Source organism: Littorina saxatilis, linkage group LG13 (genome assembly GCF_037325665.1).
Source record: "Littorina saxatilis isolate snail1 linkage group LG13, US_GU_Lsax_2.0, whole genome shotgun sequence".
Taxonomy (NCBI): Eukaryota; Metazoa; Mollusca; class Gastropoda; order Littorinimorpha; family Littorinidae; genus Littorina; species Littorina saxatilis.
The window spans coordinates 24,729,117-24,742,709 of NC_090257.1; the positions used below are offsets into that span (position 1 = coordinate 24,729,117).

At 41.9% G+C, this 13,593-nt stretch overlaps 3 protein-coding genes across 3 annotated transcripts in view; 2 read left to right on the forward strand and 1 right to left on the reverse strand.

The window, feature by feature from the left end:
• The window catches only part of LOC138945347 (uncharacterized), a 546,160-nt gene that overhangs the window by 345,127 nt on the left and 187,440 nt on the right, over positions 1–13,593 (forward strand). The window lies entirely within an intron of this gene.
• Positions 603–10,341, forward strand: LOC138945346 (ankyrin repeat domain-containing protein 29-like). Its single transcript, XM_070316773.1, has 2 exons — positions 603–739; positions 5,417–10,341. The coding sequence occupies exon 2, from the start codon at positions 5,480–5,482 to the stop codon at positions 6,656–6,658; it is 1,179 nt and encodes a 392-aa protein (XP_070172874.1). The 5' UTR covers positions 603–739; positions 5,417–5,479; the 3' UTR covers positions 6,659–10,341.
• LOC138945345 (uncharacterized) overlaps positions 3,033–13,593 on the reverse strand; it is a 164,066-nt gene continuing 153,505 nt past the window's right edge. The window contains exons 28-29 of the mRNA XM_070316772.1: positions 12,315–12,535; positions 3,033–4,148 (exon numbers count right to left, since the gene is read on the reverse strand). Coding sequence (XP_070172873.1) covers positions 4,020–4,148; positions 12,315–12,535 — 350 coding nt within the window. The 3' untranslated portion in view covers positions 3,033–4,019. The remainder of the gene's footprint in view (positions 4,149–12,314; positions 12,536–13,593) is intronic.

A 13,593-nucleotide genomic window follows, 5' to 3' on the forward strand; every position in this document is an offset into this window, starting at 1 on the left:
GTGGGACAAAAACCACAGAAATATCAAAGAGATAAGAGCTTACGAGGGAAAACTTGAACGCAATCGGCATTGTACCTCTTCTGAAGACCTCGTCTTTGGTACAATTTGCAATCCCAGCATGCAATGCGCGGCCTGAGACTCCGAAAGGGTGTATTCTTTATTGATTCCATGTACTGCATTTTCTGCAAAGAGGAGGACAACTATGGCACAAAATTTCCTCAATCAAATACACAAATGGCCAAATCAAGCTTAATTTTGGAGCGCAATCTGCCAACTAATTTCACAAAAACTATCCTTTGCTTTGATAAAAGTGACTCGTATCAAAAATAAATCACTAATGCCGCTGGATTGTGAGCTTTGAATTTTTAATGCCAAAGTTCAAGCAATACTGACAGTTCTCTTTCTAATTTTTTTCTGTACTTTTGATATCGTCTATACGTTGTGTACTATAATGATACAGAGAGGTATTAGAAAAACCGCAGGCCCCCAACTTTGAACATAAAATCAGAATCACGTGCCTGTGGCCTATGCACACTTTTACTAGCTGAGCCAGAGACTGTAGAGTATATTCTACAGTCTCTGGCTGAGCTCTCGGGGATCCCCTCTTGACCCAACCGGGGTCATACGACGTGAGGTGAAGGTCAAACGAAGCCAGGAAGGAAAACATCCGGTGACAGCAAAGTGTCAAAAAAGCCAGAGCCTTGACGATTTTCGCGTTCGTTCGTCAAATCGACAAGAGGTGAGACTGTAATGAAAAGAATTTCTGTTGGTAGTAATGCAGGCTTCAGTTAGTAAAATGCGTTTGTTTGTTGTATTGCTAAAATGTTGTTTTACGAAATCGGTTGCGAGTGCGTGTCACAGCGGAGAGACTGGAAATGGAACGGTGGGTCGTGTTATTTTGAGATCAACAGAAGTTGCAGTTCATATCAAATGTGCCTGCTCAATGACATTGTTTGTAATGAATTTGTTTTTCATTTTCTTTATTTGTTTTATTACACCCCCGGTATAGGGGTGTGTATAGGTTTCGCTCGATGTGTTTGTTTGTTTGTTTGGGTGTGTGTTTGTGTTCGCATATAGATCTCAAGAATGAACGGACCGATCGTCACCAAACTTGGTGAACAGGTTCTATACATTCCTGAGACGGTCCTTACAAAAATTGGGACCAGTCAAACACACGGTTAGGGAGTTATTGGTGGATTAAGATTCTACAAGGACTTATAGCGGGACATATTAATGGTCAAAGGGAAATAACCTTCTCAGTTGGTGGCAGTGAGAATGGTTATTTCCCTTTGACCAACGGGGGTGTTTTTCCTACCTCGGAGGAATTTCTTGTTGTGTTAGTGTTCAGCGTTCATTTCTGGCATGTTTTCTTTTAAAATTAAAGTTTCAAATCGACCACTTGTTTTAAGAGAATTTGTGAAAATATTGTTCATGATGCGACAATGTTAGACGGTAAATTATATATATAGTGCGGGTATACCTGCCATACTGCAGAGAGCAAAATGAAGGGACATAATTATAAACTTGATCTGCCTCGTGGTTGTGTAACGACACTGATGTGGGAAAACTCTTGTTTGTGTGTGCGTATTTAGCTGTTGGTCAATATGCAGGAATGGACAAATCTCAAAAATTTGATTTGCCAGCCAGGCGAGTAACTTCAAGAAAGTCACTAGCCCGGCAGAAATTTTGCTGGCCCGGTACATACTGGTCACAGTTGATCTGCGGTGTTTATATGGCTTTTTACAACTCGATCGATATTACAACCAAAATGGTCGCATTTGACCAGAATTTTCATTGGCCAACCGGGCGAGTTACCAGGCGGTTTCTAATAGCCCGGCGGATTTTTTACTCGCCCCTGGCGACCGGGCGGACGATTTTGCCATCCCTGATATGTGTGAAAGTATATGTGTCTGCACATGTGTGTGTTTGGTAGAACCATATGACATGTGTGATGATCGAAGGAGACCAATTATTTTATTTATTAAATTATTCAAAGTGAAAGTTGTAGGGCATCAGGATTGTGCAGACCTAGGAACCCTTACAATTTCATCCAATTTTAAATTGTACACATGATTGTCTAGAATACGATTAGTACGGTCAGTCATGCAGTGGGAAAAAATATGACGAGAACAATTCCTAGACTACTTTTCTTCACAAACGCATCCCAAAGATGATCCAGTATTTGTACACACGATTACAGTGTTTGCCAGTAAACATTGAAAGAAGCATTTGTTTTAAATGTATTGGTAAACTTAATTTATGGTGCGACGGACGCGTGTGAAGCATGTTTCATCATGGATGTTCAAATGCGGTGTAGCTAGAGTACTCTCATTTTTCTGAAAATACACCAAGTTCGTTTGAGAATACCTCAAGTGCAAAACAGGGGTTCCTTGGTCTGATTGTGGCTTTGGCTTTACTTTTTTTTAACCTGTTTGCTGCCTGTAGGATATGCCAGCTGAAATCCTTGGTTTCTTGTTTTAACAAGCAACAAATAAATTGTTCAATAAACAGCAAAGAAGAACAACAACAAACAAACAATGTGTGCATATGTTGCATTTATACATCTAGGGCACATTTAAGTTGTCTATTCAGGTAGATACAGGTATTGCTTTGTATGCAAATATTTACTGGCTGGGAACAGATTAATTGTGGTAATTTTGATGTTGTTCACACTAAAAGATGTGTTCAGAGTTGGTCTCACGCCCTGTACCGATAATGGATATTGATACCTATATAGACTATCTTCAAGGATAAGTGAATTAATGCTCAGTTGCTAACACAAACTTGTAAGGTCTGCTCGCCTCCCCCCCCTCCCCCCCTCCTAAATACACAAACAAACAGAAAGTTCTGTGCAGGTTTTGGTCAGGAATAATGTTTTTAATATTTTATTCTATAGCTGTATGCTGACAGTGAAGCACACATACACACCCATAAAGACATTACACACACATGCACAAACACACATATACACACGTGCGCATGCAGTCAAGTCAAGAATACACACACACACACACACACCGAACAAAACAAAATTATGTTTCTATGTCTTATTTACACATTTGAATATATTTTAAAACATTAGGTAAAAACACGTAAGATTTATGTGTGGCTGTAAAAGCAAATTGAACCCCCCCAAAAAAGAGCTTGCAAATATGCACAGATAAACTAGCCTATACAAAACTGTACATTTTTACAAAAGTAGTTTTAAACTATTATTGTCATCATGGATCAAACACTATGTCATGTAGAAAGTCATAGTTATTTGTAAATGGATTTGTGTTGATACAAAGCAACACATAAAATGAACATAAAAGCGCTATATGGGTACATTCACAAAGCACCAGCAATTTGTTGCACCCTCAAGAGACACTCTTAATAGTTTAGCAAACATAAGTGCTATGGCAACTGATATTAAAGTAGAACTGGAAGTGGTTAAATGCTTCTCAAAATGTTCCCAAGCTTTATTAGCAGATATAAACGCACGGAGACATGGAGACATGGGAAGGATCGAGACAGCAGCCATGTGGGTGTCTGGAGATGATGCAACGCGAAAGTGGATGGTTGGATACTTATATGATTAATTGCCCGAACTCAATATTCTAGAAAAGCGTGTGTGTGTGTGTGTGTGTTGGCTGTGGTTGGAGTGTCATTTTTAACTTAGAGTACAACCTGGGGGTTGTTGGTAAGAGAGCCATTGTAAGAATATTATATCCCTTGTCCTGGAATTAGGGACATTTTCTTTCTGTGTGTCTGTGTGTGTCACGCACTCGTCCGGAGCAGTGGTCGGGCCTGGGCTGGTTAGAATGTCATTTAACCTCTTATCATAGAAGGATTATAGCAAGCTTGGGTGTGTTTGTGTACAGATAACTGTATGCGGTAGAGGGCAGCAAAACACAACACATGCATAAGGAAAAGGGGGGAGGGGGACTGGTTAGACAGCTTTTTCAGTCTTAAACTTCTTGTCCAGGGATGTGAGATGGAAGAAGCGGGCCCGGCGCCTCCTTGGCAGGGAGGGTGGGCTACCGCGGGTTGCTTTGGTTCAAATTCATGGTATCCGGCAAGGTCATGTTGGAACATAGGGTATCAATGCTGTCTGTTCTTTCCATGAGTCCGGAGTAGTCGTTCTGCATTTTGCTGGTGCCTGGCACCTGCAATGCGCCAAAGAAACAAGAGCAATTTTTTTAATGCATTGATGCAAATCATAATTAAAATTATGGTATGGTCTTTAGACTGCAATGCACCATTTAAATACATTTTTGTGTGTATCCAGAGTAGTCGTTCTGCATTTTGCTGGTGCCTGCCACCTGCAATGCGCCAAAGGAATAGAGCAAAATTTGTATGAATCGACGCAAATCATTATTAAAATTATTGTATGGTCTTTAGACTGTAAGGCACCATTTAAATACATTTCTGTGTGTGTCCAATGTATTTGCTCTGCATTTTTCTTGTGCCTGGCACCTGCAATGTACCCAGAAAACAGTGCAACATTTAGCTTAGAAGAATAGACAAACTCTGTAAATAACTCTGTTAAGTTTGTATGGGTTGCGAAAAAGTGAATACTTTTGCTTTTAGTGAGGCAAGATTTGTGCAGGTGCTCCTTGTCCATGTGTGGCAGACACACCCCTCGCTAGTGACTGTCATATAATGTAACATGGGAATGTTTAGGTCAATAAAAGCAAGAGAATTCCCTGTGTCACAACCCATACGAAGCTGACAGTTTTTTTTTCTCTCCAAACATTGTCTACTGAAGCAAATAATAATCAAGTTATTGTCTGGTCTTTAGATTCCTTAGGTATGATAAAACAATAAAAGAATGTTAAATTGTCCATCGTATTTTAGAGAATATTTCTCACAAAAACCTAAACATTTCCAAGAATCAATTTACGCCAAACTTCTGCCTGGGAGAAAAAAGCAATGGGACATTTGTCCCCCTCAACCAAAATCCGATGGGACATCGGATTGTCGAAGGCAAAAAGAGGCCTGTACGCGTTTTTGACCAAAGATGCGAAATGGTGCAATAGGGTGCCATCTGAGAATTAGCCGCTATATCGATCGTGTTATCTGTGTGTGTGTGTGTGTGTGTGTGAATGTGTGTGTGTGTGTGTGTGTGTGTGAATGTGTGTGTGTGTGTAATCTGATGTAAAGTGTACATTTGGTGGCGCAGTGGTATGTAATCTCAATGCACCCTTTGACGCACTGAAGGGTATAATGATGGGACATTTTCAGATTTAATGCGCCAATGGCGCAAGGCGCACTAGTAAATGAAACCCTGCAACGACGATATATAGTTATTGAATTAACATGAACTTGTCAGTACCTCTAAACAGTGTAAAGATGCTGGTATATAGGTACCTCAGCCTTTCAGACTAAACTGACCAACCCAAGAAATTACAGTAGTTGCCTGTATATTTTCCAGAGTTCAGGAACTTCACAGAACCAGCCGCCACATCAACAGTGACGACATCACCATCAGACAACGATGGGCAACATCATCAACTTCATCATCAACAGGGTCAATCTCATCGCTAACAGCGAACGCAGACGTCAACATCCTGAACAGATCGATTTTCGACGCCGAGCCTTTCATGCAGCTAGGAGAGGGGATACAGAAGCTTTGCAAGAGCTGGCAGAACTGTCTAGGTGTTCCGCAAGTCTGTTTCCCCTTGGGGAAATCATAGACCCTGAGACTGGGTATACTTTACTTCACGCAGCGATGGAGCAAGGGGGAGAAGACTGTGTTCGCTTCTTGATTGATGCTGGTTGTGAGATCATGCGTGGTGATGGTTCCAATGAGACCCCCCTGCACGTGGCTTGCATGCACAACAACACGGCCGGCCTTCGAGTGGCTTTAGCGGCTGAAGAGCGGGTGGATCTTGAGGTCACGGACGTGTGGCAGAGGACCCCCCTCCTCAAGGCCATGGTGTACAACAGCCGGCACGTCCTGCACATGCTCCTCAACCTCCACGTCAACCTCAACGCTCAAGACATCGACGGCCTTTCCTTGGCGCATCTGGCCGCCCGGCACGGTCATGTTGACCTTCTCTGTGACCTTGCCGAGAAAGGAGCCGACCTCAACCTCCTTAACGACCGAGCCCGCACCCCTCTCTCCTACGCAATCACCGCTTGCAACCCTGATGTGGTGAGGCAGCTGCTGATCTTTGGTGCCAGTACCCACAATCCAAAGTCTGGGCCGCCTGTGGTGACTGCCGTCAGCGAACTCATCCGTCGTTTCGAAGGCGGGGTGATGTGTGAGAGGGCAGAGCAGGTTTTGCATTTGATGCTTGCGGCACACGGCTACCCCCTCCACCTGGGCGAGCCAGACGTGTTCCAGCGTGTTCTTTACACGGCAGACGTAAAACGCTTCCTCCCTTTGCTGCACAAGATGCACATATGTTCGGACTGCCCCTACAGTGACCTCTTCATGAACCCTCCCACATCCTTGAACTTACTGCCTCAGCAGGGCCGGAGAAACAGCGGGAACCAGCAGCGCACACATGTGACCTTGTTTGACCTTGCACGGCGCTGTGCGCGGAGGACTCTGATGGCCAGTGGTCGTAATGTTATGTGGGCAGTGGAGAGACTGGGGTCAAGCGTCCCGCCAGCTGTGAAGGGAATCCTCATGTTGAAAGACTGTGATCACAAAGACTTTCCCCAGTAGTCTGTGAAGGAGTGTGTGCAGTATCCCTCCAGCTGTGAAGGGAATCCTGACGTTGAAAGACTGTGATCACAAGACTTTTCCCAGTAGCTTATGAAGAGATTGGATCCCGGACAGCATCCCGCTAGCTGTGAAGGGGATCTTGATGTTGAAAGACTTTGATCACAAAGACTTTCTCCAGTAGTCTGTGAAGATAGTGGATCCAGCATCCAGCAAATTCTATGATCGGAAAGAATGCCCTCCATAGCTTGTGATGAGATTGGGTCAAGCATCTCGCCAGCTATGAAGGGAATCCTAAAGTTAAAAGACTGTGAGCACAAAGTCTTTCCCCAGAAGTTTGTTAAAAGATTTGATCCAACATTCCTTCAGCTGTTAGAGGAATCCTGACATTCAAAGACTGTGATCACAACAAACGGACTTTTTTTCCCATAGCTTGACAGTGGACAGATTTTTCAACACAAGGAATGTGCTATTATGGCTGAACTGTTAACATGCATTTTTGCCTGGACGTGCGCGTGTGTGTGTGTGTGTGTGTGTGTGTGTGTGTGTGTGTGTGTGTGTGTGTGTGTGAGAGAGAGAGAGAGAGAGAGAGAGAGAGAGAGAGAGAGAGAGAGAGAGAGAGAGAGAGAGAGTTGAATTGAACTTTATTTAACAAGGATTAAGATTTAGGACTAGTTACGCCTTTTCTTACAATCTGTCCTTGGGACACACAGTTACACAATGATAAACAGAGAGAGAGAGAGAGAGAGAGAGAGAGAGAGAGAGAGAGAGAGAGAGAGAGAGAGAGAGAGAGAGAGAGAGTAGCTGATTGACACCAAGGACATTGTCCAGGCAAAACATTTTTTTTTGTTTTTGATTTTACTTGCAATTTAGTATTGGGGGAGGGGGAGCTGAAAAGGTTTGTGCACTGTTCTTCACTATGCTTTATCTTGCCCAAAGAACCACTTGCACTGACCGGCACGGTTGGCCTAGTGGTAAGGCGTCCGCCCCGTGATCGGGAGGTCGTGGGTTCGAACCCTGGCCGGGTCATACCTAAGACTTTAAAATTGGCAATCTAGTGGCTGCTCCGCCTGGCGTCTGGCATTATGGGGTTAGTGCTAGGACTGGTTGGTCCGGTGTTAGAATAATGTGACTGGGTGAGACATGGAGCCTGTGCTGCGACTTCTGTCTTGTGTGTGGCGCACGTTAAATGTCAAAGCAGCACCGCCCTGATATGGCCCTTCGTGGTCGGCTGGGCGTTAAGCAAACAAACAAACAAACAAACCACTTGCACTTGCAACAATGATGAATTGTTTGTAATGAGAATTATGGATGATTGTGTGTATAATGTAATGCTGAGATTTTGCCTTGTGTTTTGGGAATATGAGCCTGTGCCAAAAGGTGATCCTTGAAATGGTACATTCACATGCAAAATTCAGAATGCAAACAGAGCTTTGCAAATTTAATATAGTCATTTTGACTGTTTTAGGATTCTGTTTTTGACAGTTAAAAGATAACTGGTAGCATACCCTTTTGATAATGCCAGGACAAAGCTTGATATTTATGTGTGTCAACTGTAACACAGGACACAGTACTATGCTTAATATTTTGTTCATAAAAAGTGTTAAATGGCTCAAAATCACATTTTTATACATACATGCATTGTAAGCTAAGGATATATTGCTATTACTCACATAGCTGAGACTGCTGGACTAAAAAAATGACGTAACCACTGTGTCTTCCGTTACGATTGACACATAACAAGTCAACATTTTCTTCTCACAAACGCACAAAAGTTTAAGAAGCTATGTTGTATTTATGGCATTGTAAATGTTTTGGTATCCAAACTTAGTTGGATTTCTAGCTATTCTGATTACAAGGATACTCATATTTGTGTGTCACTCGTAACGAGACATGAAATTTTGTTTCAAAGCATATTGTTCACTTATTTTTAAAACAAGAAGAGCAAACGCTCGATCGAGTCACTTTCGCAGTTCTGAATATTATATGAGGCATCAGATGGACAGGAAGAAATTGCTATTCACAACACAATGAGTCACGTTCACATAAAATTTGAGCCCGGTCACTTTTATAGTTTCCGAGAAAAGCCCAACGTTAAGTTGTGTGTTGCCGAACAGAAAAGGCTAGTTATCTCCCTTGTTTTTCTGATAACGTTCGTAAAAGGCTACAGATGTAAATACTTTGATGTAAAGAATAATCCTACAAAGTTTCAATCACATCCGATGAACTTTGTCAAAGATATAAAATGTCTAATTTTTCCTTTGACGCTGACCTGTGACCTTGAAAAAGGTCAAAGGTCAACGAAACCATCGTTAAAGTGTAGAGGTCATTGGAGGTCACGACTAAACAAAATATGAGCCCGATCGCTTTGATAGTTTCCGAGAAAAGTCCAACGTTAAGGTGGTGTCTACGGACGGACGGCCGGCCAGACGGCCGGACAGACTAACACTGACCGATTACATAGAGTCACTTTTTCTCAAGTGACTCAAAAAAAGATGTAATTTTGGACAAAATTAGTAATAAGTAACTCATACTTATTGTTTGAATACAAAATGAGCCAGGAGAAACATACACAGGAGGAGTTTTTAAATTTTGTGTGTCAACTGTAACATGTCCCGGAAGACATTAAAAATGTCCCGAACAATGAATAACTGCTGTGACAAGATATCAAGACACCACATTGAAATATTTCTCGATTATCATTAAGAATACCAACCACAGGAACTGTGCAAAAGGGGAAGCAAGACACATGCTGCTTTGGGTGATTTATAGACTTTTGTGTGTCAATCGTAACGGCCTGCTGAAGACACAGTATGTCAATCGTAACAGTTCTGTAAAGAGGACACAGTACAAATATTTTCTTTTGTAGCCTAAAATAACTACATATGCCCTTCAACTAAGTTTTGTTCAGGCAGGTGTGAATAAAAGCTATCATTTTAAACTGTAATTCAAAAGAGAGGAAACAAATAGTGAATTTTATAAGGAAATGGTCAATCGTAACAAAAAGACACAGTAATTATATAATATTTGAAATTTCAAAAATAAGAGTGTAGAAATGACATCTCAGTTTTTCTTTTGTCATGAGGCTTCAATGTAAAGGCTCTTTTCTTGATGTTAATGTACTGAAAGCTATCAAATATATAATTAAATAAGAAAATTGCAGTCTTAAATTTGAGAAATTTAGGACATGAACCGTTACAGTTGACACGCCACAAATTTTTCATAAATATTCAAACATGTTTTGGGTGCAAACTCATTTGAGCAAATCCTCATTATACACTCATAGAAATACAATCAAGAAATTTTATTTCCAATGAGCATACATGCTCTTACAAAACAATGAAGCAGCTATGTGTTAAATGTCCTACTTTGAAAGTGTCGGATTTTGTCATTTTGGGGCATTCTAATAACCTTTTTAAGACTTTCCAATTGATAAAAACTGATGAAATTATCTGTACTATCTCTCTGAAGGGTTTACTTTAAGAAGGAGTGGTGCTATTAGTAACTTGCTGCTTTCATAAAGAGAAATTATTCTTGAAAGGTAGGTATCTTCTTGCTAACCATGTTTTGGCACAGGCTCATATATGTGTCATGCTTGGTCGTAAATGTGAAAACTGAAGATTGAAATGTTGGATAAAGGCTTATGTTAAAAGTCTTGTGTTGATAAAAATGACTATTGATTGGAACGACGATGATGATGATGATGTGACGATAATGATGATATGTGTGTGTGTGTGTGTGTGTGTGTGTGTGTGTGTGTGTGTGTGTGTACCTGGTTAGTGCAACATTATTGTTGCCGCTAGTATTCCACTTGGAGGAAGTGACCCGAATTTTCCTTCAATTAAAGGCACAGTAAGCCTCCCGTAAACCATCACAGATACTGTCAGGCTTTTACACACAGTAAAAACACCCTTCCATTTGAACGCTCGCCAAACGGGAACATCCTAGGTGCCCTACGTAAAGAGCGAGCAATTTTCAAAGAATTAATTTTGCGGATTGTGTCAGAGACAATCGGACCGTAGTGCGTTTTGGCGCTTGACCTAACTTTTAAAATCTAGATAATAAATTGACAGCCACAAACATTCTTAAATCATAAAAGAATTCTTTTTTCATCAAGACAAGATCAGTACAATTCGAAGTTTTGAAAGTTTGAAAAAAGAAAAGCCCGGAAGCAGGACCACGCAAACGGTTGTGTGACGTGTCTAGTGTGTTGGCGAAGTGTCTTGTGCTTGTCACTTCTCGCTTTCAGCCCACACCGCTGGCTAGCACCGTCTGTCCTTTTTAGGACAATGCGAAAAGAGAGCAGAATGCGTCAGTCTCTCCTGCCAGTACAATAACCTCTCCACAACAAGCCCTATGTAGTGCCTCCATCGCGGCGACACTGAGGCGTAAACTGGGTACCGCAAGGCCCCAGGCTAGACTACAAGGAATCGGATGAGGTTGGCCTCTAGACGTGCGGCATGCGGGCCCACCGGTGTGTGGAAACGCCCAGGTGCCCACGAACCAACCTCCAGCTATGGGTCAAATAGCCGGGCAGGATAGGCTCGTCAACCCTGGCAGGCAGCTATCCTAAGAGAAGACCACTCTGAATTCAAAACGAGGGTAGAGGAGGCTCATCATCCATGGAAGGAAACTTGTCAGGAGAAGGAAAACTCCGAAATGAAACCCACGCAGTCCCTCGAAGACGGAACGGCACTGGCCTTTTTTAGGCGGGGAGCAGACCGGGTGCCTACGCTACCCTCGACAAATGGTTGTGTCATCAACGAATTGTAGCAGACGACGGTTTATACCTATCGCCAGTTCCTCTGAACAGTCAAAAGCCATCGCTAGAGTTCTTGTGAACCTCAGCCGTTTGTTTCGTGCATAGTCAGAGGTACATAATAACGTGCTATTGCAGATAAGCTCACAGCGAGTCGCATTCAAATTACTAACTGACGACTACATTGTGAAAAAGGGAAACTTGATCACACGGGTTCACGATGGCTCAGGGGTAAGATAAACCACGCAAAAAATAAATTCTTTGAAAATTGCTCGCTCTTTACGGAGGGCACCTAGGATGTTCCCGTTTGGTGAGCGTTCAAATGGAAGGGTGTTTGTACTGTGTGTAAAAGCCTGACCGTATCTGTGATGGTTTACGGGAGGCTTACTGTGCCTTTAAACAATGGGGTATTAACAAACAAAACACAAATTATTTCCCTCCTCCTAATTAATCCCCTTCCACACCCACATCGCACACATAACTCATCTGATGACAGACACTCCTTTTTTTTCTCAACGGCAAACTTAAATACTTGCCATTGCTACAACCATCTTGGGGACATTCTAAGATAGGGTAAGGGTATCTAATTCCGACCGATTGAGATCATTGGTTTATTCTCAAGGCTCTAAATCGTTAAGTTTAGCAAATATATCTTGTCTGGCAAGACTGGCGTTTTTCGTACGCAATTCTAGTTTTGAATATGTGTCTGTGTCGTCACAGCGAAATTTCTAAAACAAATTCTGTCAAGTCTCTAAATTGTTTGTCCACTTTAACGGTCGTTAAGTCGAGGTTCTTGGGAAAGTGTTGTTTTATTAAACTGTAAAGTAAACGTTTATTTTATTCATAAATTTTGTCCTGAATTAAACGTTCATGTAACCTTTCTTGATTATTAAAACTTACGTCATACAGAAGAATGTTTTCAAACAGGTCGTGGTAGGCAGCCATAGCCGGCATCTCGCCCCTCTTCCTCTGTTGCATTGTCTGCCAGCCCAGCCTGATATGTTTGAGCATGTCGGGCTTGCGCACCACGGTCACTGGCTTGGGCGTCCCAGACACACGTGGCTCTCGGCGAGACGGTCTGTGGTTCTGCTTCATTCTGGAGTACGCTTCCATCTCAGCCACTGAAATGCGAAGACAAGCCACATTTATGTCATTGTATGAAGAGCATCAAAATCTACAAGTGTGTGAAATTTGGAAGCTCTCGCTTCAAAAACATCAGAGAAATCCTCAAGTTTATTTTTTTTATGAACCGAGCATGACCCCGCTGTGACCCAAAAATTGGACAAATGAAGTTAGGTTGGCATACTCAAGAATTATCCCCGTGGAAGAAGAGTGAACATTTCGGGATTCGGTAAATGTGCACATGAACCTCACACGGGGCTAAATCTAGATATTGCTTTGGGTTTAGGTGTAGCCATATGCAGTTGAATCCCCCTCTTTGAGAAACCCTCCCCCTCGATTTAAAACCTCTATCTTACACACACACACACACACACACACACACACACACACACACACACACACACACACACACACTTCACGACCCTGTATTCTCGGATTTTATGTTCACGACGTCTGTAAACTTACGACTCCCTCTCTGTTAAAACCTAATTTTGCCAGCGTTTTGGAAGCACTGAGAGTATATTCTAAGACAGACTACCTCCGTATCTCAATGGTAGAAATGAATGGAGCGAGAATGGTATAATTCAAGTTGACAGGACTCTGAATAATCCTTATGGCACATAAGACTAATTCGTACAAGATCATCCAATAATATTCACATCCTGAGCATTGAAACTAAAGTTCTCAGAAATGAGTGCAATGCAATGCTCATAACAGGAAATGGAAAAATGAAAATAACCTTTTAGTCTGTAGTAAGAGTTTCACATAATCTGCTAAGACTTAAATAAAAACAGCAACACTGATCGTCCTCTTTTTGTATTAAGAAAGCATGCAAACATACCATGCATTAAAAAAAATAGACGGAACATTCCACAAGACCCAATACACCGTCATTAACCTGGAGTCATCAAATTTGAAGTGTTTAAGCCAATATCGATCTGTGCAAGTAATAATACCAACAAAAAAAACCCACAGACAACAACACAATATCCGTCACTGAAACAAAAATCAATGCAAAAATGGAGGAAAACAATACACAGTTGTGTCTGTGATCTTC

Excerpts from the sequence above, each read along its gene's own strand:
- LOC138945346 (XM_070316773.1), top strand. The coding sequence starts at position 5,480 with ATGGGCAACATCATCAACTTCATCATCAACAGGGTCAATCTCATCGCT.